A 24,911-nucleotide genomic window follows, 5' to 3' on the forward strand; every position below is an offset into this window, starting at 1 on the left:
CACCTTCAATGGTGTAAGCACAAAATTAATTATCTCTAATCCAGGAGGAGTTAATTCCTGAGCCTGGCTGCCTGGCTGCCTGACTGCCTGGCTGCCTGACTGCCTGGCTGCCTGACTGCCTGACTGCCTGGCTGCCTGGCTGCCTGGCTACCTGGCTGGTTGGCTACTTGTGTCCAGGGGGGCTGTGGGCTGCAGGGCTGGGTGCTGTGGATCAGTCCCCTTCCTCTCCCTCATTCTGCCTCTACTCCTCCTCTTCTATCCCCTATCTCTAGTCTTGAGCCCTCAGCCATGGGCCCAAAGCCTCTTAATTCTCATTATCACTGGTAATGGGGCCTCACTACACAAATGAGCTTTAGTCATGGGCTTGAGATACACCCTGACACTCTTCTCTATCCCCCCATGAACACACATACAGCCTTCCTCTGAGCTTCTCCTCTCTTCCAAGCAGTGTGCATCTCAGTGTGACTGTGGTTCTATCTTTCTGTGGTATATATATATATTTATAGACTGGGGGTTCGAGCCCTGAATGCTGATTGGCTGACAGCCGTGGTATATCAGACAGTATACCAAGGGTATGACAAAACACAGATTTTTACTGCTCTAATTACGTTGGTAAAAAGTGTATTATAGCATTGAGGCACCTTGGAGGTTTGTGGTATATGGCCAATATATCATGGCTAAGGGCTGTATCCAGGCACACTGCCTTGCGTTGTGCGTATGAACAGCCCTTAGCCGTGGTATATTGGCCATATACCATACCTCCTTGGGCGTTATTGCTTAAATATACACTACCGTTCAAAAGTTTGGGGTCACTTAGAAATGTCCTTGTTTTTGAAAGAAAAGCTCATTTTTTGTCCATTAAAATAACTGCAAATTGATCAAAAATACAGTGTAGACATTGTTAATGTTGTAAATGACTATCGTAGCTGGAAACGACACATTTTTTATGGAATATCTACATAGGTGTACAGAGGCCCATTATCAGCAACCATCACTCCTGTGTTCCAATGGCACGTTGTTTTAACTGATCAATTTTATGTTATTTTAATGGACAAAAATTGTGCTTTTCTTTCAAAAACAAGGATATTTCTAAGTGACCCCAGATTTTGGAACGGTAGTGTATATATGGGTTAGAGTCGATATCAGTGGGAGGATAATGTATATGTGTGTGTTGACAGAGAGTGTTTGCGCGTGTGTGCGTGTACTCACGGTCCTCGCGGGTTTGGATGTACAGGACATTGCTCCTGACCCCGTCCCCAGCCTGTGTGTAGGCCAGCACCTGGACACTGTAGTTAGTAAACTTCTCCAGCCCTCTCAGCTCCACCTGCTCACGAGTTGTAGTGATGTTTTGCATCTCTCCCCATTCTGAGAGAGAGAGCGAGAGAGAGAGAGTGAGAGAGAGATTAAGCCTTGTTTGTTCATATATCACAATGCACAAATTGGGAGGAAAATACAGGTTCGGCTCAAGGGGGCAAGGTAAACATACAAATAATATATTCCAGGTAAATCCCATAGAGAGACAGATGAGGAGAAGGGGTGTGTGAAGGGTTAGGAGACAGATGAGGAGAAGGGGTGTGTGAAGGGTTAGGAGACAGATGAGGAGAAGGGGTGTGTGAAGGGTTAGGAGACAGATGAGGAGAAGGGGTGTGTGAAGGGTTAGGAGACAGATGAGGAGAAGGGGTGTGTGAAGGGTTAGGAGACAGATGAGGAGAAGGGGTGTGTGAAGGGTTCGGAGACAGATAGGGAATGGGGTGTGTGAAGGGTTAGGAGACAGATGAGAAGAAGGGGTGTGTGAAGGGTTAGGAGACAGATGAGGAGAAGGGGTGTGTGAAGGGTTAGGAGACAGATGAGGAGAAGGGGTGTGTGAAGGGTTAGGAGACAGATGAGAAGAAGGGGTGTGTGAAGGGTTCGGAGACAGATGAGGAGAAGGGGTGTGTGAAGGGTTAGGAGACAGATAGGGAATGGGGTGTGTGAAGGGTTAGGAGACAGATAGGGAATGGGGTGTGTGAAGGGTTAGAAGACAGATAGGGAATGGGGTGTGTGACGGGTTAGGAGACAGATGAGGAGAAGGGGTGTGTGAAGGGTTAGGAGACAGATAGGGAATGGGGTGTGTGAAGGGTTAGGAGACAGATGAGGAGAAGGGGTGTGTGAAGGGTTAGGAGACAGATAGGGAATGGGGTGTATGAAGGGTTAGGAGACAGATAGGGAATGGGGTGTATGAAGGGTTAGGAGACAGATAGGGAATGGGGTGTATGAAGGGTTAGGAGACAGATGAGGAGAAGGGGTGTATGAAGGGTTAGGAGACAGATAGGGAATTGGGTGTGTGAAGGGTTAGGAGACAGATAGGGAATGGGGTGTGTGAAGGGTTAGGAGACAGATAGGTAATGGGGTGTGTGAAGGGTTAGGAGACAGATAGGGAATGGGGTGTGTGAAGGGTTAGGAGACAGATGAGGGAAGGGGTGTGCGAAGGGTTGGGGTGTGTGAAGGGTTAGGAGACAGACAGAATGGGGTGTGTGAAGGGTTAGGAGACAGATGGGGTGTGTGAAGGGTTAGGAGACAGATGAAGGAGACAGAAGGTAATGGGGTGTGTGAAGGGTTAGGAGACAGATGAGGACAGAATGGGGTGTAGGGAATGGGGTGTCTGAAGGGTTAGGAGACAGATAGGGAATGGGGTGTGTGAAGGGTTAGGAGACAGATGAGAATGGGGTGTGTGAAGGGTTAGGAGACAGATAGGGAATGGGGGTGTGTGAAGGGTTAGGAGACAGATAGGGAATGGGGTTAGGAGACAGTGTGAAGGGTTAGGAGACAGATAGGGAATGGGGTGTGTGAAGGGTTAGGAGACAGATAGGGAATGGGGTGTGTGAAGGGTTAGGAGACAGATAGGGAATGGGGTGTGTGAAGGGTTAGGAGACAGATAGGAATGGGGTGTGTGAAGGGTTAGGAGACAGATATGGGGTGTGGAATGGGGTGTGTGAAGGGTTAGGAGACAGATGAGGAGAAGGGACAGATGTGTGAAGGGTTAGGAGACAGATAGGAATGGGGTGTGTGAAGGGTGTGTGAAGGGTTAGGAGACAGATAGGGAATGGGGTGTGTGAAGGGTTAGGAGACAGATAGGTAATGGGGTGTGTGAAGGGTTAGGAGACAGATAGGGAATGGGGTGTGTGAAGGGTTAGGAGACAGATAGGGAATGGGGTGTGTGAAGGGTTAGGAGACAGATGAGGGAAGGGGTGTGAAGGGTTAGGAGACAGATAGGGAATGGGGGGTTGAAGGGTTAGGAGACAGATGAGGAGAATGGGGTGTGTGAAGGGTTAGGAGACAGATGAGGAGAATGGGGTGTGTGAAGGGTTAGGAGACAGATGAGGAGAAGGGGTGTGTGAAGGGTTAGGAGACAGATAGGGAATGGGGTGTTAGGAGACAGTGAATGGGGTGTGTGAAGGGTTAGGAGACAGATGAGGGAATGGGGTGTGTGAAGGGTTAGGAGACAGATAGGGAATGGGGTGTGTGAAGGGTTAGGAGACAGATAGGGAATGGGGTGTGTGAAGGGTAGGAGACAGATGAAGGGTTGAAGGGGAGACAGATAGGAATGGGGTGTGTGAAGGGTTAGGAGACAGATAGGGAATGGGGTGTGTGAAGGGTTAGGAGACAGATAGGAATGGGGTGTGTGAAGGGTTAGGAGACAGATAGGGAATGGGGTGTGTGAAGGGTTAGGAGACAGATAGGGAATGGGGTGTGTGAAGGGTTAGGAGACAGATGAGGAGAATGGGGTGTGTGAAGGGTTAGGAGACAGATAGGGAATGGGGTGTGTGAAGGGTTAGGAGACAGATGAGGATTGGGAATGGGGTGTGTGAAGGGTTAGGAGACAGATAGGGAATGGGGGGTGAAGGGTTAGGAGACAGATGAAGGGTTAGGGAGACAGATAGGGAATGGGGTGTGTGAAGGGTTAGGAGACAGATAGGGAATGGGGTGTGTGAAGGGTTAGGAGACAGATAGGGAATGGGGTGTGTGAAGGGTTAGGAGACAGATAGGGAATGGGGTGTGTGAAGGGTTAGGAGACAGATAGGGTAATGGGGTGTGTGAAGGGTTAGGAGACAGATAGGGAATGGGGTGTGTGAAGGGTTAGGAGACAGATAGGGTGTGTGAAGGGTTAGGAGACAGATAGGGAATGGGGTGTGTGAAGGGTTAGGAGACAGAGGGTTAGGAGGAATGGGGTGTGTGAAGGGTTAGGAGACAGATAGGGAATGGGGTGTGTGAAGGGTTAGGAGACAGATAGGAATGGGGTGTGTGAAGGGTTAGGAGACAGATAGGGAATGGGGTGTGTGAAGGGTTAGGAGACAGATTGGGAATGGGGTGTGTGAAGGGTTAGGAGACAGATTGGGAATGGGGTTAGGAGACAGATAGGGAATGGGGTGTGTGAAGGGTTAGGAGACAGATATGGAATGGGGTGTGTGAAGGGTTAGGAGACAGATAGGGAATGGGGTGTGTGAAGGGTTAGGAGACAGATAGGGAATGGGGTGTGTGAAGGGTTAGGAGACAGATGAGGAGAAGGGGTGTGTGAAGGGTTAAGAGACAGATTGGGAATGGGGTGTGTGAAGGGTTAGGAGACATATAGGGAATGGGGTGTGTGAAGGGTTAGGAGACAGATTGGGAATGGGGTGTGTGAAGGGTTAGGAGACAGATGAGGAGAAGGGGTGTGTGAAGGGTTAGGAGACAGATAGGTAATGGGGTGTGTGAAGGGTTAGGAGACAGATGAGGAGAAGGGGTGTGTGAAGGGTTAGGAGACAGATAGGTAATGGGGTGTGTGAAGGGTTAGGAGACAGATAGGGAATGGGGTGTGTGAAGGGTTAGGAGACAGATGAGGAGAAGGGGTGTGTGAAGGGTTAGGAGACAGATAGGGAATGGGGTGTGTGAAGGGTTAGGAGACAGATTGGGAATGGGGTGTGTGAAGGGTTAGGAGACATATAGGGAATGGGGTGTGTGAAGGGTTAGGAGACAGATTGAGAATGGGGTGTGTGAAGGGTTAGGAGACAGATGAGGAGAAGGGGTGTGTGAAGGGTTAGGAGACAGATAGGGAATGGGGTGTGTGAAGGGTTAGGAGACAGATAGGGAATGGGGTGTGTGAAGGGTTAGGATACAGATTTGGAATGGAGTGTGTGAAGGGTTAGGAGACAGATAGGGAATGGGGTGTGTGAAGGGTTAGGAGACAGATTTGGAATGGGGTGTGTGAAGGGTTAGGAGACAGATTGGGAATGGGGTTAGGAGACAGATAGGGAATGGGGTGTGTGAAGGGTTAGGAGACAGATAGAGAATGGGGTGTGTGAAGGGTTAGGAGACAGATAGGGAATGGGGTGTGTGAAGGGTTAGGAGACAGATAGAGAATGGGGTATGTGAAGGGTTAGGAGACAGATAGGGAATGGGGTGTGTGAAGGGTTAGGAGACAGATAGGGAATGGGGTGTGTGAAGGGTTAGGAGACAGATAGGGAATGGGGTGTGTGAAGGGTTAGGAGACAGATAGGGGATGGGGTGTGTGAAGTGTTAGGAGACAGATAGGGAATGGGGGTGTGTGAAGGGTTAGGAGACAGATAGGGAATGGGGTGTGTGAAGGGTTAGGAGACAGATGAGGAGAAGGGGTGTGGGGCAGGCTAGGGCAGAGTTTGGGAGTGTGTGAAGGGTTAGGAGACAGATGAGGAGAAGGGGTGTGGGGCAGGCTAGGGCAGAGTTTGGGAGTGTGTGAAGGGTTAGGAGACAGATAGGGAATGGGGTGTGGGGCAGGCTAGGGCAGAGTTTGGGAGTGTGTGAATGGTTAGGAGACAGATAGGGAATGGGGTGTGGGGCAGGCTAGGGCAGAGTTTGGGAGTGTGTGAAGGGTTAGGAGACAGATAGGGAATGGGGTGTGGGGCAGGCTAGGGCAGAGTTTGGGAGTGTGTGAAGGGTTAGGAGACAGATAGGGAATGGGGTGTGGGGCAGGCTAGGGCAGAGTTTGGGAGTGTGTGAAGGGTTAGGAGACAGATAGGGAATGGGGTGTGTGAAGGGTTAGGAGACAGATATGGAATGGGGTGTGGGGCAGGCTAGGAGCAGATAGGGTTTGGGAGTGTGTGAAGGGTTAGGAGACAGATAGGGAATGGGGTGTGTGGGGCACGCTAGGGCAGCGTTTGGGAGTGTGTGAAGGGTTAGGAGACAGATAGGGAATGGGGTGTGGGGCAGGCTAGGGCAGAGTTTGGGAGTGTGTGAAGGGTTAGGAGACAGATAGGGAATGGGGTGTGTGAAGGGTTAGGAGACAGATAGGGAATGGGGTGTGTGAAGGGTTAGGAGACAGATAGGGAATGGGGTGTGTGAAGGGTTAGGAGACAGATAGGGAATGGGGTGTGGGGCAGGCTAGGGCAGAGTTTGGGAGTGTGTGAAGGGTTAGGAGACAGATAGGGAATGGGGTGTGTGAAGGGTTAGGAGACAGATAGGGAATGGGGTGTGTGAAGGGTTAGGAGACAGATAGGGAATGGGGTGTGTGAAGGGTTAGGAGACAGATAGGGAATGGGGTGTGGGGCAGGCTAGGGCAGAGTTTGGGAGTGTGTGAAGGGTTAGGAGACAGATAGGGAATGGGGTGTGTGAAGGGTTAGGAGACAGATAGGGAATGGGGTGTGTGAAGGGTTAGGAGACAGATAGGGAATGGGGTGTGTGAAGGGTTAGGAGACAGATAGGGAATGGGGTGTGTGAAGGGTTAGGAGACAGATAGGGAATGGGGTGTGTGACGGGTTAGGAGACAGATATGGAATGGGGTGTGGGGCAGGCTAGGGCAGAGTTTGGGAGTGTGTGAAGGGTTAGGAGACAGATAGGGAATGGGGTGTGGGGCAGGCTAGGGCAGAGTTTGGGAGTGTGTGAAGGGTTAGGAGACAGATAGGGAATGGGGTGTGTGAAGGGTTAGGAGACAGATAGGGAATGGGGTGTGTGACGGGTTAGGAGACAGATATGGAATGGGGTGTGGGGCAGGCTAGGGCAGAGTTTGGGAGTGTGTGAAGGGTTAGGATACAGATAGGGAATGGGGTGTGGGGCAGGCTAGGGCAGAGTTTGGGAGTGTGTGAAGGGTTAGGAGACAGATAGGGAATGGGGTGTGGGGCAGGCTAGGGCAGAGTTTGGGAGTGTGTGAAGGGTTAGGAGACAGATAGGGAATGGGGTGTGTGAAGGGTTAGGAGACAGATAGGGAATGGGGTGTGTGACGGGTTAGGAGACAGATGAGGAGAAGGGGTGTGGGGCAGGCTAGGGCAGAGTTTGGGAGTGTGTGAAGGGTTAGGAGACAGATAGGGAATGGGGTGTGGGGCACGCTAGGGCAGAGTTTGGGAGTGTGTGAAGGGTTAGGAGACAGATAGGGAATGGGGTGTGGGGCAGGCTAAGGCAGAGTTTGGGAGTGTGTGAAGGGTTAGGAGACAGATAGGGAATGGGGTGTGGGGCAGGCTAGGGCAGAGTTTGGGAGTGTGTGAAGGGTTAGGAGACAGATAGGGAATGGGGTGTGTGAAGGGTTAGGAGACAGATAGGGAATGGGGTGTGTGAAGGGTTAGGAGACAGATAGGGAATGGGGTGTGGGGCAGGCTAGGGCAGAGTTTGGGAGTGTGTGAAGGGTTAGGAGACAGATAGGGAATGGGGTGTGTGAAGGGTTAGGAGACAGATAGGGAATGGGGTGTGTGAAGGGTTAGGAGACAGATAGGGAATTGGGTGTGTGAAGGGTTAGGATACAGATAGGGAATGGGGTGTGGGGCAGGCTAGGGCAGAGTTTGGGAGTGTGTGAAGGGTTAGGAGACAGATAGGGAATGGGGCGTGGGGCAGGCTAGGGCAGAGTTTGGGAGTGTGTGAAGGGTTAGGAGACAGATAGGGAATGACGTGTGGGGCAGGCTAGGGCAGAGTTTGGGAGAGTGTTATGTGTTCATACACACGGACAGATAGACAGGCAGGTGAGGCCATGGGTTTGGGGTGGAGTTAGAATGATAGTAGTGATAATTACTCTGCATCGGCCCCTGTGCCTGGCCCCCACAGCACCCACCTCCGTCAGGGAAGAGGGACCAGAACACCACGCGGTAGCCCTTCAACACGCCATGCAGCGTCAGACGCGGTGGCTCCGCCCACGTGATCACCGCCTCGTCTGAGGTCACCGAGATAGCCCGCACGTTCTGGGGCGGCTGGCTGGGCACTGGGGGTAGGAGAGAGGTCAAAGGTTAACATCACAGAGGACCATAGTGTACCTTATTGAACACAGCTGTCTGCGACTAATAGGACGGAGATACAGTAATAGTAAGAAACTGCATAACATTCCCAAAATACTATTTATTCCAATCTTCAATTTTCAATCACTGCAATGGAGAGAGAAAGAGAGAAGTATAAAGTGAGGGATGGCAGAGAGAGAGGCAGGTATAAGGGAAAAGGGAAAGAGGAATACACTGTATCATTTACCAGGCGAGTCTTGACTGTTAAGGGTTAACTTGGAGGAAGGGGGGATGGTGATGAGAGGCAGACGGCGGATAAAAAGCAGAAGTGTGCGGACGGAGGACAATGTGTCCAGCTGTGTGATAATTGCAGCTGTAGAAACAGCAGCAAGCAGACAGAGACAGAGAAAGACAGAGAGTGTGTGTTGTAGTTACCATCACTACTAACTAATTATCATAATCAGGATCTACATCTATCTCTATCATTAAGGCTGTACACACGGGGGGAGACTGAGGGACTAAGATGTTGTCTGTCTGATGTAAAGATAAAACAGAGAGTAGCGAAAGAAGGAGAAAGGGGATCACCCAATGAAAGCAAAGGGAGAAATAGATTCAGGAGAGAAAAAATGGAACGAATCAACAAAAAAATGGTGGAAACGAAAGAGGGAATAGATAGATGACCAATGAAGGGGAGAGAGGGAGAGGACGAGAGAGAGAGAGAGAGAGGGAGATATAGAGATAACCAATGAAGGGGAGAGAGGGAGAGGACGAGAGAGAGAGGGAGATATAGAGATAACCAATGAAGGGGAGAGAGGGAGAGGGAGAGGACGAGACAGAGAGAGAGGGAGATAGAGAGAGGTAGAGTGGGCAGGCATATTCAGAGAGTAATGGGGTCTCTCGCTCTCTCAGTCTACTGAAGGAGCTAATTAAAACAGGAGAATGATGGGGGATGTGCTGCATGTTCATTTCCTCCATTTTGTCTCAGAGACTGTGTGTGTGAGAGTGTTTGCACAACTGAATCAATGTGTGGGTGCATCTTTATTTACTGCTTTTCCACTCTATTCTTACATGATTGGACTCTATTTTCTATTCCTGTTGACAACTTAAAGAAATCTACCCGCTGTACTAGCAAAGTATGAATCTCTCTCTCTCGCTATCTCTCTCTAGATCTCTCTCTAGATCTCTCTCTAGATCTCTCTCTCTCTCTCTCTAGCTCCCTCCCTCTACCATCATCTATCCCCCTCTTTCCCTAACCTCCCTCCCTCCGGTCTTACCATCCTCCAGTGTGGTAGCGTTGATCTCAGTGCTAGAGGGACCAGTGCCAGCCCTGTTGAAGGCCTGGACCACCACTCCATACTGGGCAAACTTCTTCAGGTTGTCCAGGGTGTACACCTCACTGTCCCCTGTGGCCTTCATCTCCACAATGCTGTATTGGCCGTTACTGCCCGGCCCGTTCTCACGGTAACCGATCTGGTACCCCCGGATCAACCCGTTCTGAAGCTCCTTTCTGGGGGCCTGAGAGGGAGAGGCAAGGGACAGCTCTGTTAGGAACCTGACTGGAGATTAATGACAGTTAGTTTGAATGTCTCACTTATTATGGTATTACAGCATAAAGGAAGAGAGGCATGATGGTTAATGAAGTTTACCCTCCATGTGACCCGTATGCTCTGAGACGTCATTGGTTGGAGGATCACTTCCATAGGGGGCCCATCAGGTTCTGTTGAGGTGAGAGGTTGAAATAAGGGTTTCAATAGCACCAAACAAGACATCATTTTAAATAAGTGTGTGTCTATGTGTGTGTGCTTGTGTGCGTGCTTGTGCATGTGTGTGTGTTTGCGTGTGCGTTTGCGGTTAGACTTACGTGCTTCCTCAGTGCTGATGGTGAGCTCCTTGCTAGGCTGGCTGCGTCCGATCTTGTTGAAGGAGTACATGCGGATGCTGTAGACACAGGCAGGGTGCAGCTCCACGATGTTAGCCTGGTTGTTAGTGGGGGAGATGTTCCTGGTGGTGTACTTGTGATCCCAAGTATCTGTAACAAATAGAAGCAGATAGAGAGGACATTAGGGGACCAGAGAAAAGGGAGTTAGATCGAGGACAATAGGGATGTGAGGGTTTACAGGGTTGGACTGGTTGGACTCGTACCAGACTTGTTCTTATACTCGATGTCGTAGCTGGTGATGATGCTGTTGCCATCGAACCTCTGGATCCAGCGCAGGTTCATACTGCGGTCCTTCACCTCTCTCACCTCCAACTCAGGAGGGTCAGGAGGCTCTGTGTGTGTTAAAGGAGGAGGTTGGGTATACATTTAACCTCAATCACTGGTCGGTCAACAGTGAGCCTATGTGCAGTAATAGCAGAGTGCGAGAGATAGGCACCTTGCACAGTAAGCTGGATGAGTCCTCGCCCCTCTCCGTATGAGTTGATGGCATGGCAGGAGAAGAAGACTGAGTCCCCGCGCTCCGCTGGCTTCAGCTACATGGGGGACAGCAACACACAAAATAACCCTTTTTGTACTCTGATCTCAACTCAATTAGGATAAAATTCTCAATTCTAATGCCCTCCAATGTCAATTCTCTCTCAACATTTTACCCTCTTTCCTCAGTGTCTGACCTTGAGTGTGGAGATAACCTCGTCCCCCTTCTTGTTGATGGTGATGGAGTAGCGGGGGTTCCTCTCGGCATCGATGACAGTGTCGCCCCTCTCCCAGCGGATGATGATGGGCTGCTCGCCCCGCGCTGTGCAGTTCAGCTCCTTCATCTGGCCCTTGATGGCCATGGTGGTGTTAGGGTGTGACGTGATCATGGCTGGAACTGGAGACACACGCACAGAGAGAAATATTAATGAATGTGATGAATAGATATGGGGGAATGAGAGAAGGAAAGAGGGATGGGAATTAGAAAAATCAAGGTACTGTACAGGTGTGTTGAAAATAGAAATCTCAATTTATTCCCTCCACCACTCTCTATTCTCATTTCACGCTCCGAGCCCTCGTGGCCCTCTCACACCCCCTCCTCTCTTCCCCATCTACCTCCTTCCCTCCTCTCCTTTTCCCTCCTTCCCTCCTCTTTGCCAACATGGGTTATTGATCTGAAGGGTTCCTGCTGTTTTGTTTTCATCACTAATTCATCAGAACCTTTCCTTCCCCACCACAACCATAGACAGACAAAAAGACACACAGACTGGAGGAACAAATCAATCAACATGCACACACAGACACACACACACCAGTCTGGGATACTTAGAGAGAGTGGTATTTAAGTGTAGAGCCGACCCTCCTCCTGAAGAGGGTTAATGAAGTGTAGCCCAGGGCTGGGGTCAAACAGGAGGGGGGTGAATGACAAGTGTGAGGAAGAGAATGAGAGAAAATGAAAGAGAGAAAGAGAGAGACAGAGTGAGACAACATGCTCTGCTCACACCTACTGTAATGGTCTGGGCCTAAACCACACGAAACACTAGACACTATGGAACACATATATTTTACACATATATTTTATATTCACATATATTTTATCTCATTCTGGAATATACAATGTCTGAGGTCATCTGACTTTGGCCTAAAGAGCAGGAATCCAGACTTCATAAAATAAATTGGAAATACAGACATTGTCATCCTACAAGAAACATGGTATAGAGGAGACGGACCCACTGGTTGCCCTCTAGGTTACAGAGAACTGGTAGTCCATTCCACTAAACTACCAGGTATGAAACAGGGAAGAGACTCAGGGGGTGTGCTAATTTGGTATAGAGCAGACCTAACACACTCTATTAAATTAGTCAAAACAGGAACATTTTACATCTGACTAGAAATGATCGCCACAGAGAAAAATGTCCTCATGTGTGCTACCTATATCCCTCCAATAGAATCCTCATACTTTAACAATGACAACATCTCCATCCTAGAGGGTGAGATCAACCATTTCCAGGCCCAGGGACATGTACTAGTCTGTGACGACCTAAATGCCAAAACTGGACAAGAACCTGACACTCTCAACAAACAGTATTCCCTCCCAAATATGCCTCCCTAGACACAACTATGACAAAACAACCAACAAAAATGGGTCACAACTCCTGCAGCTCTGTCACACGCGGGGTCTGTACATAGTCAATGGTAGGCTTCGAGGAGACTCCTATGGTAGATACACCTCATCCCTTGGCAGTAGTACTGTAGATTACTTCATCACTGACCTCAACCCAGAGTCTCTCAGAGCTTTCACAGTCAGCCCACTAACACCCCTATTAGATCCCAGCAAAATCACAGTCTACCTGAACAGAGCAATACTCAATCATGAGGCATAACAGCCAAAGGAACTGTATGATATTAAGAAATTCAATCCCTTTTAGACAACTTCCTGGGCAAAAAATGTTACTGTAATAGTGAAGGTGTAAACTTGGCAGTAAAAAGCCTAAACAGTATATTTGACCTTTCAGCTTCCCTTATCAAATCAAACAATATCAAGCAGACAACCTAAGAAAATGAACAACAATGACAAATAGTTTGATGAAGAATTAAAAAACCTAGGAAAGACATTGAGAAACCTATCCAAACAAAAACATAGAGATCCAGACAACCTGAGTCTGTGTCTTCACTGTGCTAAATCACTGAAACAATAAAGAAATACACTACGGAAAAAGAAGGAACAGCACGTCAGAAAGCACGTCAGAAATTAGCTCAATGTAATCGAAGAATCCACAGAATCAAACCACTTCTGGTAAAATTGGAACACACTAAACAAGCAACAAAATGAAGAGTTATCTATCCAGAATGGGGATGTGAATAAACCCAGTCTCCAATCATTTGGATCTATAGCAAAGAACAAACAGCAAAAACATATACATGATCAATTACAAATCTTAGAATCAGCTATTAAACACTACCAGAACCCACTGAATTCTCCAATTACATTGAATGAACTACAGGACAAAATACAAACCCTCCAACCCAAAAAGGCCTGTGGTGTTGATGGCATACTACAGTACATGAAATTATCAAATATACAGACCACAAATTCCAAACGTTTTAACATCATCCTCAGCTCTGGCATATTCCCCAATATTTGTAACCAATGACTGATAACCCCAATCCACAAAAGTGGAGACAAATTTGACCCCAATAACTATCGTGGGATATTGGTCAACAGCAACCTTGGGAAAATACTCTGCATTATCATTAACAACAGACTCAGTAAAAACAATGAACTGAGCTAACGTAAATTTGGCTTATTAACAAATTACGATACGACAGACCACAAATTCACCCTGCACACACTAATTCAAAAACAAACAAAGCAAAACAAAGGCAAAGTCTTCTTATGCTTTGTTGAATTCAAAAAAGCCTTTGACTCAATTTGGCATGAGGGTCTGCTATACAAATTGATGGAAAGTGGTGTTGGGGGAAAAACATCAAACATTATAAAATCTATCTACACAAACAACAAGTGCGCGGTTAAAATGGGCAAAAAACACACATTTCTTTCCACAGGGACGTGGGGTGAGACAGGGATGCAGCTTAAGCCCCACCCTCTTCAACATACATATCAACAAATTGGTGAGGGCACTAGAACAGTCTGCAGCACCTGGCCTCACCCTACTAGAATCTGAAGTCAAATGTCTACTGTTTCCTGATGATCTGGTGCTTATGTTCTTAACCAATGAGGGCCTACAGCAGCACCTAGATCTTTTGCACAGATTCTGTCAGACCTAGGCCCTGACATACCTGGGCCCTGACAGACCTGGGCTCTGACAGACCTGGGCTCTGACAGACCTGGGCCCTGACAGACCTGGGCCCTGACAGACCTGGGCCCTGACAGTAAATCTAAAAATAATGGTATTCCAAAAAAGGTACAGTTGCCTGGAAAACAAATAGAAATTCCATCTAGACACTGTTGCCCTGGAGCACACAAACTATACATACCTCAGCCTAAACATCAGTGTCACAGGTAACTTCCACAAAGCTGTGAACAATCTGAGAGACAAGGCAAGAAGAGCCTTCCATGCCATCAAAAGGAACATAAAATTTCACATACCAATTAAGATCTGGCTAAAAATACTTGAATCGGTTATAGAACCCATTGCCTTTTTTTTGGTTGTGATGTCTGAGGACCACTCACCAACCAAGAAACACCAAATTGAGACTCTGCACGCAGAATTCTGAAAAAAATATCCTCCTCATACAACGTAAAACACCAAATAATGCATGCAGAGCAGAATTAGGCTGATACCCGCTAATTATCAAAATCCAGAAAAGAGACGTTAAATTCTACAAGCACCTTAAAGCAAGCGATTCCCAAACCTTCCATAACAAAGCCATCACTGACAGAGAGATGAACATGGAGAAGAGTCCTCTAAGCAAGCTGGTCCTGGTGCTCTGTTCACAAACACATCACACCCCACAGAGCCCCAGGACAGCAACACAATTAGACCCAACCAAATCATGAGAAAACAAAGAGATAATTACTTGACACATTGCAAAGAATTAACCAAAAAACTGAGCAAAATAGAATGCTATTTGGCCCTAAAGAGAGACTACACAGTGGCAGAATACCTGACCAATGTGACTGACACAAAATTAAGGAAAGCTGACTATGTTCAGACTCAGTGAGCATAGCCTTGCTATTGAGAAAGGTCGCCGTAGGCAGACCTGGCTCTCAAGAGAAGACAGGCTATGTGCACACTGATCACAAAATGAGGTGGAAACTGAGCTGCACTTCCTAACCTCCTGACAAATGTATGACCATATTAGAGACACATATTTCCCTCAGATTATACAGACGCACAAATAATTATTTGAAAACAAATCCAATTTTGATAAACCAACATATCTATTGGGTGAAATTCCAGCGTGTTCAATCACAGCAGCAAGATTTGGGACCTGTTGCCACATGAAAATGGCAACCAGTGAAGAACAAACACCATTGTAAATACAACCCATATTTATGTTTATATATTTTCCTTTTTTTAAACTTGAACTATTTGCACATCGTTAAAACACTGTATATAGACATAATATGACATTTGAAATGTTATTTTGGAACAGTAATATTTACTGTTGACTTTTTATTGTTTATTTCACTTTTGTTTATCAATTTCAATTGCTTTGGGAATGTAAACATATGTTTCCATGCCAATAAAGCCCCTTGAATTGAATTGAAAGGAAGAAAGAAAGAGAGAACGCGAGAGAGAGGGAGAGAGAGAGACCTAGTGAGAGACAGATGAACTCACTCTTGACGGTGAGAACCATGCTCTTGCTGATGTCAGAGAGAGAGAGACCTAGTGAGAGACAGATGAACTCACTCTTGACGGTGAGAACCATGCTCTTGCTGATGTCAGAGAGAGAGAGACCTAGTGAGAGACCGATGAACTCACTCTTGACGGTGAGGACCATGCTCTTGCTGATGTCAGAGAGAGAGAGACCTAGTGAGAGACAGATGAACTCACTCTTGACGGTGAGGACCATGCTCTTGCTGATGTCAGAGAGAGAGAGACCTAGTGAGAGACAGATGAACTCACTCTTGACGGTGAGAACCATGCTCTTGCTGATGTCAGAGCCCACTCCATTGGAGGCCTGACAGAGGTAGTATCCCCGGTCGTCCTCTAGGACGTGGCGAATCAGCAGGGAGCCGTTGAACATGATCTGGATCCGACCAGTCAGAGGCACAGGGTGGTACTGCTGGGGGTTCCCTATACCTACAGGGAGGAATGGCATGGTCGTGTCAAGTCAAAGTTGCGCATGGTTATAATGGTCTCTAATCTTACGCTTGGATGTACATTAGTTATGATGTTACAGTAGAGAATAAAAATAAAAACATTTGATAATTTTATCTTCCATCATCAAGTCAACTTTATTGTACAAGTTCTTTCACTATGATACATAGAATAGTAGACAGTTCGATAGCTGATGTTGTTAGTGCTGCAGGGTGTTGGTCTTTACCTTTGGCGTGTTTCCACATGACTTTGGGAGGTGGGTATCCCTCCACAGAACAGTTTAGTACTCCTGCCTTCCCATAGATCCCATCCTGGTTGTTGGGCTGGACCACGAAGCGAGGGGGAACTGAGGGAGGAGAGGTTATAGTTAGTACAGTCATTATAATTGACAACAGCATCTCTAAAATGGTGGATATTCTTCAATTATTATCCAATCCTTCTGTGTTTTCTTAATATCTTCCAGCTTCTATAACCAGTCTGTCCATGCATTCATTCTTTATCTTTCTAAAATTCTTCAACACCACTTATCTTCCAATCCTTCCTCTCCTTCTCACCCTCCCTCCCTCCATCCTCTCCTCCCCTCCTCCCTCTCTCACCGGTGACGACCAGCTGTCTTTCCCAGCTGACGGTTGCCGCGGCGTTGCTAGCGATGCAGGTGTAGTTGCCGTTGTGCTTCAGCGTCACCTTGGAGATCTGCAAGGAGCTCATGAATTCCTTGGTCTCTATGCCAACACCAGAGGCGGAACCAGGCACGATGAGTTGCCCGTCTTTGTGCCAGGTGATGCGGATGGGCATGTCACCTGACGACACCACGCAGGCAATGTACATCAGCTTTCCCACCGACGTGGAGGGGATATCAAAGGGCTGGATCAGGGGTGGCACTAGGGGGCAGAGGTTACAGAGGTCAGAGGTTAGAGGTCCCACCCCTGACCCCCTTCCATCTCCACCAGCCCATAATAGGTGCTCTGATTTCAGGCCAACTGGCGGAGGAAGTCATTCCATTGCCATGGTTGTGGAAGGGGGTGGAGTGGTGCTACAGCTAAGACGTCTGGGGGATTTAATCTGGGTCTCATTATGATTCATCTAATTAAATCAGAGACACACACAAACACACGTGTACACGCACACACAGACTTCTATAGACCCCCCAACACCCACACACAAACACACCTAAAGCACACATGCTTACCACCCAACAAACACACTTACACATTCACATAAAGCTAGATGCTTTTAACACCATGGTGTGACCACCCTGTTAAGCTGATTGCCTCTTTACGACTAGGAAGAAACCTTGCCCAAACATTGGTGACTTTCAACAAATCCATTGCACTGGAGTGAGCGGTAACATCCTGTCATTGGTAGATTTAGTGTAACACATCATCCCTTCCCCCTTTGCCTTACCTATGCCACCTTTGCCCCCACCCCCTGTCCTCCAACCCTGTCTAGGCCCCTACCTTTGACAGTGACGTGGACAGTCTGGTCGATGGAGGTCTGTGGCTGGATGAGCACACTACACAGGTAGGTACCCTCGTCCATGCCCTTCTGCACATCACTCAGCCTCAGGGTTCCATTCTCATACACCACCTGGCGATGGTTGTCAGGCAGCAGCATGCCGTCCTTAAACCACTTGATAGAGTAGTAGGGGTAACCAATCACACGACAGGTTATAAAGGTGTTCCTTCCTGCCACAGCCGTGATGTCACGCATCTCCCTGATCCTAGGAGAACCTGGAGACACAGAAAAGAGAGGGAGGACGAGGGGAGCGGAGGAGAGGAGGGAAAAAGGAGGAAGAAGAAGGGGGAAAAGGGAGGAGGAGACAGGGGTGGAAGAGGAGAGAGAGGGGAGGAGGACATGGGAGAAAAGGGGAGCAGAGAATATAAAGGTTGGGGAGGGAGAAGATAAAGGTTGGGGAGGGAGAAGATAAAGATTGGGGAGGGAGAAGATAAAGGTTGGGGAGGGAGAAGATAAAGGTTGGGGAGGGAGAAGATAAAGGTTGGGGAGGGAGAAGATTAAGGTTGGGGAGGGAGAAGATAAAGGTTGGGGAGGGAGAAGATAAAGGTTGGGGAGGAAGAAGATAAAAGTTGGGTAGAGAGAAGATAAAGGTTGGGGAGGGAGAAGATAAAGGTTGGGGAGGGAGAAGATTAAGGTTGGGGAGGGAGAAGATAAAGGTTGGGGAGGGAGAAGATAAAGGTTGGGGAGGGAGAAGATAAAGGTTGGGGAGGAAGAAGATAAAAGTTTGGAAGATAAAGGTTGGGGAGGGAGAAGATAAAGGTTGGGGAGGGAGAAGATAAAGGTTGGGGAGGGAGAAGATAAAGGTTGGGGAGGGAGAAGATAAAGGTTGGGGAGGGAGAAGATAAAGGTTGGGGAGGGAGAAGATAAAGGTTGGGGAGGAAGAAGATAAAGGTTGGGGAGGGAGAAGATAAAGGTTGGGTAGAGAGTGATTGGGGCAGATTGAGGGGTAGAGAAAGAGGTTAGTGATGTCCCCTTAACCCAATCATACTGGTAATATTTGTAATATCTATTCATGTGTTTTCTAAGTGATTGTGTGCATGGGTGTGTATGCACATGTTTGACTACATTACCCTCAGTAACACTGTCCTATGGTCTTGATGAGAACAGACATGGTCTTTGCTGTGGTCTTGATGAGAACAGATAGATAGAGACAGGAGTCAGAGAGACATCCAGGTAGACAGACACACAGCAAAAGAGAGAGAAACACACACTGGGCAAGACACAGACAGACAGAAACAGGGACGCGAGAGCGGGAGAGAGACACACATACAGAGAAAAAGACAGAGAGTAAGAAAGAGGGATGACGGTTGGAGGGTTGGGGTTGGGTGTGTGAAATGATGGACTCTAAACCTCGCTGTATGTGTTAGTGCATGTATGCATGTGTCTTGGATGTGTGTACGTGTTGCACGTTTGTCTAACTCCTCACACATCTCCACCTGTCTCTGTACTGTATACTTATTGTCAGTGCGTGTATAGGTGCAGGTGTGGGGTGCGTGTATATTGAAAAGTAGACAGGCACCTCTTACGTTTATGCGCGCTTGGTACTCGGCGCTACCGGCCGAGTTGCGTGCAGCGCAGCGATACACTCCCCCGTCACGGATGGCCGGGCTGCTGACGTTGACATGTGACACGGTCAGGCCGTCTGATAGGGTGTACTGGCTGGTCTTGTAGGCGGAGTCTCGCACCACAGGCTCGTCGTCCAGCGTCCAGGTGATGGAGGGGGGTGGGGCTCCCTTGGAGGCACACATCAGGGAGAATGGCTCACCGGGGGCGACCACGCGCTCACTGAAGGAAGACACGATACGAGGAGTGCCATCTACAGGAGAGATAGAGCGAGAGAGAGAGAGAGAGAGAGAGAGAGAGAGAGAGAGAGAGAGAAAGAGAGAGGGGAAATGTGAGATAATGTTACAGATGTAGGATCTTAATTTGATCACTCTGTTGCAGGAGAATGCAGGACATTTTAAACGTGTAGGTTATTTGAGGTTTAAAAAGGCTTCTGAAGTTTGTAATTTCCACTTTGAAATTTCAGACTTGATTTTCCCTTCCGAAAAACATATCAACCCCTACAAAAATGTCTATTAATTATAATCCACATAATAATTAACATTTCCTGTTGCTGCAGGATTCTTTTTATGCTGTTGCAAACTGGCTAAAATGAAGATCCTACATCTGTAAGCGAGATTTGGTTGGGGGGGACCCCACCCCCACCCCGCGGCAAAACATTTTAGTGGCCCCTCTCTTGAGAGTGGAGAGAAACATTTATATTTTAAAAGTGAATTTCCTGCAATTCTACACATTTCGCCATGGAGCAGAGAGAAACATTTTGCAATTTTATAACGAATGTAATGCAATACTACCTTTGCCATGGGGCAGAGAGAAATCATTTGCAGTTTTACAGCTTATTTCCTGAAATTCTATCAATTTTGCCACGGGGTGGAGAGAAAGTTTAGCCGTTTTAAACACCCACAAGTGCAAAAATTCAAAAAGTCATAATTTTAGTCAAAGTATGAAATATTTGGGATTGAAGTGGGAAATTGAAGTGGTAACTTTGGATATTATCCGTGCCAATGCCGTGTGTTTCACCTATGCTATGACATGCTAATACTTTTCAGTCTAGTTTCTTTTCAGGACAGTTTCATTTGAATGTTTACCACCCACCAGCATGGCATTGTTTATTAATCAGAAACACCTGCAAAGTTCTTCCTCTTCGCGAGTCTCGACTGAGCTGAGCAATATAACAGATCATCTTCAGCTGAGCCAAACAGCTTCCGTGGAAACCTACACTTGGTCGCCTGAGTCATGGAACAAATTAAAACAGGGGGTGCAAACTTATGTTGTTTTTTTGTTTGTTTTCTTTATTAGCAAATTTATAATTGTAAAGTTTCACAAATGTTTGAGCTAGTCTGTCTAACAAAAATATATATGACATTTTATATACTGAATAGAAATAGTTACAGTTCATATAAGGAAATCAGTCAATTGAAATACATTCATTAGGTCCTAATCTATGAATTTCACATGACTGGGAATACAGATATGCATCAGTTGGTCACAGATTTAAAAAATAAAATAATAAAAATTTGGGGCGTGGATCAGAAAACCAGTCAGTATCTGGTGTGTCCACCATTTGCCTCATGCATCGCGACACATCTCCTTTGCAACTTTGACATCAGCAAACCGCTCACCCACACGACGCCGTACACGTGGTCTGCGGTTGTGAGGCCGGTTGGACGTACTGTCAAATTCTCTAAAACAACGTTGGAGGCGGCTTATGTTAGAGGAATTAACATTCAATTCATGCCAAAATTTTTGACATCTGTGGCATTGTGTTGTGTGACAGAAGTACACATTTTAGAGTGGCCTTTTATTGTCCCCAGCACAACGTGCACCTGTGTAATGATCATGCTGTTCAATCAGCTTCTTGATATGCCACACCTGTCAGGTGGATGGATTATCTTGGCAAAGGAGAAATGCTCACTAACAGGGATGTAAACAAATGAGTGCACAACATTTGAGAGAAATAATCTTTTTGTTCATATGGAACATTTATAAGATATTTTATTTCAGCTCATGAAACATGGGACCAACACTTTACATGTTGCATTTATATTTTTGTTCAGTGTAAATGGTCAAATTGTGTGTAATATGATTGCATTTTGGAACCCCATTCCCCTCATTGCCCCAAGATGAATGGTTTTGACTACGATCCACTGCTTTGACGGGTGCAGCTAGAAATCACAAGTGTCTATCCTATAATGAAAAGGCACCCGCAAAAGAAAATTCCACAAGCTTCTTGAGCACGGGCTGACGTGGCATTGCTGTAGGGCAGCCTGACAGAAGCCTACCAAAGGTTGCACTGTGTCCATTACAATGTAGAATCTAGTCCAAACCGTTCAATAGTTAGACTATCCATATGACCTTTTATTCTTTCTATTTATATGGTGGATTTAAGGCCGCAATTTATGGAACATGGTTTTCCATGTCCATCTGTGGCAAAGATTTCCCTAAATACTTATGACAAATGTATTTTTTTTAATTTTTATTATTTAACCTTTATTTAACTAGGCAAGTCATTTAAGAACACATTTTTATTTACAGTGATGGCCTAGGAACAGTGGGTTAACCGCCTTGTTCAGGGGCAGAACGACAGATTGTTTACCTTGTCAGCTCAGGGATTCGATCTAGCAACTTTTCGGGTTACTGGCCCAACACTCTAACCACTAGGCTAACTGCTGCCCCAAATCCAGCTCCAGAACCAGCCATACAGTAGGCCAGCCAGCTAGCTAATCTTTTGATTAGTGTTGCAACAACATATAACATTAGCTAGCTAGATAAGGTTAGCATGCTAACTAGCTACGCTGACAGCTATCAGTGCCCTACTTGTTGTTATTTCTCCCCTCCACGTGGAAATCTCCACAACATTCCATCCCCCAATATGTGAATATGTATTAGCAGCCTGCATCATTCTTCGGAGGTGGAACTTAAATTAGAAATTCCGCTATAGGTCAGGAATTACGTCAAAATAGGGGCTGCATTGCACTCTGGTGTGGGCCTCTAAAGCTAAATTCCTACAACTCAAAAAACAATTAATGACTTATGCCATGTTAATATGACATCTGAGTGAGAATGGCTAACAAAATCAATTTGTGCCCGCTGCAGGTCAGGGGCACGTGCCTAGTCAGTATTCGGTCATGACTACTACAAGTTTAGATAACTGGCTGGAACTAACTACCAATCAAAAATGTAGTGACTGGCATAACAACAGAAAGATTGCTGATGCTCAACCAAATTTCAAAATTGCAACCAGGTTATTTTACTATTCATACTCTCAGTAATAAATTGAGACCCCGACTGAAAAAACATCATCAACCTCTTATGTCGCTTATGCCTGGAACCGGCCCTGTCTGTAAGAATAACATTGCTTGCTTCCCACCCTCTCATCCAACCTTCCCTCCCTCCTTCCCTCTCTCATCCTCTTACCCTCCAGCAGTATGATAGAGAAGTCCTGGGCGGTGTGGCCCTTGCGGGAGGCAAAGCACTGGTAGGCCCCAGAGTGGCTCTTCTGAGCGGCTGTGATCTGCAGGGTGTCGTTGTGGGAGCCCTGTATAGAGATGTGCTGGTCTGGGACTATAGGTTCTGTGTTCCTGTACCAAGCCACTGTGTACTCTGGCGAACCCTCCACAGCACAGGTAAAGAACAGGGTACTGCTGATGCCCGTCTTCAGACTCTTAGGGGAGAGGGTCACTCGCAGGGGGTCTGTGGGAGGAGAGAGAACACACACACGACAGAAAAACAAAACAGCGCAATCAGTTGAGGAGACTCAGTCCGTTTCAGGCAGTCATTAACAAAGCAGCTGGAGACATTACTTCACTTCACATCTCTGTCCATATCCACACACATATATATATGTATATGTGTGTGTGTGCGTGGGTGCATGCGCAAGCGCGCGCGTGTGTGTGTGTGTGTGTGTGTGTGTGTGTGTGTGTGTGTGTGTGTGTGTGTGTGTGTGTGTGTGTGTGTGTGTGTGTGTGTGTGTGTGTGTGTGTGTGTGTGTGTGTGTGTGTGTGTGTGTAAATGTCAGTGAGCAATAAGGCAGCTGGTGGTGTGTGCTGGGGGGTATGGCTGTGCAACCCAAGCCCCCCTCACCCTGTCAGAGTCACACTGTGTGCTGCCATGATGTGCCCACTGGCAAAGCCTGCCTCTGTTCTGCTCTCTCCTTTTTTTTTTATCTCTCCTGCACTATGTCTCTCTCTCTTCTCTGTGTTTTTATAAATCTGTTTCTCTCTCTCATTCTTCCTTTCTCTATGAAAGATATACTTCAATTTACATGTTTCATTGTTCCTTCTCTGTCATCTTTTAGTCCACCCCCCACCCCCTCTGCTCTCTGTATCTCTCTAACAGTGACTGGTGTTGGCGGTGGTGTGAAGTGCTCATTCTCAGTGCATTACTGTCCTGTCCTCGGTCTAGATATGATATGACATGGCATCATACACTACACACCCATTCATACAGATCCATTTCTCACATTATACGTGTGAACGTGTGTGTGTGTGTGTGTGTGTGAGTACAGAATATGAGCCTGTCTGCCACCGATTCAGAAAACGGTGTGAGTGTATCTGTCTGTATGTCAGTCTGACATTAACAGTAAGTGCACACTGCATTTAGCCATGGCAAGGTGACTGGGAATATGGCCGAATACAAACAGTGTAGTTATTCCCTCCATAAGGCAATCAAACAGGCAAAACGTCAGTACAGAGACAAAGTGAAGTTGCAATTCAACGGTTCAGTCACGAGACGTATGTGGCAGGGTCTACAGACAATCACGGACTACAAAGGGGAAACCAGCCACGTCGCGGACACCGACGTCTTGCTTCTGGACAAGCTAAACACTCTTCGCCCGCTTTAAGGATAATACAGTGCCACCGACGCGGCCCGCTACCAAGGACTGTGGACTCTCCTTCTACGTGTTAACCCTCACAAGGCTGCCGGGCGTGATGGCATCCCTAGCAGCTTCCTCAGAACATCCTCAGATCATGCTGGAGTGTTAACGGACCTATTCAATGTCTCCATATCCCAGTCTGCTGTCCCCTTTTGCTTCAAGATGTCCACCATTGTTCTTATACCCAAGAAAGCAAAGGTTACTGAACTAAATGACTATCGCCCGTAGCACTCACTTCTGTTATCATGAAGTACTTTGAGAGGCTAGTTAAGGATCATATCACCTCCACCTTACCTGTCACCCTAGACTCGTTTCAATTTACTTACCGCCCCAATAGATCCACAGACGATGCAATAGCCATCGCACTACACACTGCCCTATCCCATCTGGACAAGAGGAATACCTATGTAATAATGCTGTTCACAAAACAAAGGAGCTGATTGTGGACTTCAGGAAACAGCACAGAGAACATGCCTCTATCCACATCGACGGAAACCGCAGTGGTGACAATGGTTTTGCAGTGGTGACAAAGCTTCAAGTTCCTCGGCATACATATCACTGGAGATCTGAAATAGTCTACACACACAGACAGTGTGGTGAAGAAGGCGCAACAGCGCCTCTTCAACCTCAGGAGGCTGAGGAAATTTGGCTTGGCCCCTAAAACCCTCACAAACTTTTACAGATGCACAATTGAGAGCATCCTGTCAGGCTGTATCACCCCCTGGTAGGGCAACTGCACTGCCCGCAACCGCAGGGCTCTCCAGAGGGTGGTGTGTTCTGCCCAATTCATCACCGGGGGAACACTGCCTGCCCTCTAGGACACCTACAGAATCTGATGTCACGGGGAGGCCAAAAAGATCAACGACATCAACCACCCAAGCCACGGCCTATTCACCCCGCTATCATCCAGAAGGCGAGGTCAGTACAGGTGCATCAAGGCTGGGACCGAGAGACTGAAAAACAGCTTCTATCTCAAGGCCATCAGACTGTTAAATAGCCACCACTAGCCGGCTTCCACCCGGTTTCGCAACCCTGCACCTTAGGCTGCTACCCTATATACATAGACTTGG

The 24,911-nt window shown here is 47.3% G+C and overlaps 1 protein-coding gene across 1 annotated transcript in view; it reads right to left on the minus strand.

Moving 5' to 3' along the window:
• LOC115104785 (cell adhesion molecule DSCAML1-like) overlaps positions 1-24,911 on the minus strand; it is a 112,051-nt gene that overhangs the window by 17,345 nt on the left and 69,795 nt on the right. Inside the window, exons 6-19 of the mRNA XM_065007385.1 lie at positions 22,383-22,658; positions 18,922-19,218; positions 17,345-17,617; positions 16,484-16,768; positions 16,114-16,233; positions 15,693-15,869; positions 10,797-10,996; positions 10,562-10,658; positions 10,329-10,457; positions 10,048-10,215; positions 9,833-9,903; positions 9,461-9,701; positions 7,988-8,173; positions 1,210-1,365 (exon numbers count right to left, since the gene is read on the minus strand). Of these exons, the coding sequence (XP_064863457.1) occupies positions 1,210-1,365; positions 7,988-8,173; positions 9,461-9,701; positions 9,833-9,903; positions 10,048-10,215; positions 10,329-10,457; positions 10,562-10,658; positions 10,797-10,996; positions 15,693-15,869; positions 16,114-16,233; positions 16,484-16,768; positions 17,345-17,617; positions 18,922-19,218; positions 22,383-22,658 (2,676 nt within the window). The remainder of the gene's footprint in view (positions 1-1,209; positions 1,366-7,987; positions 8,174-9,460; positions 9,702-9,832; positions 9,904-10,047; positions 10,216-10,328; positions 10,458-10,561; positions 10,659-10,796; positions 10,997-15,692; positions 15,870-16,113; positions 16,234-16,483; positions 16,769-17,344; positions 17,618-18,921; positions 19,219-22,382; positions 22,659-24,911) is intronic.

This window comes from Oncorhynchus nerka, linkage group LG22 (genome assembly GCF_034236695.1).
Source record: "Oncorhynchus nerka isolate Pitt River linkage group LG22, Oner_Uvic_2.0, whole genome shotgun sequence".
Taxonomy (NCBI): Eukaryota; Metazoa; Chordata; class Actinopteri; order Salmoniformes; family Salmonidae; genus Oncorhynchus; species Oncorhynchus nerka.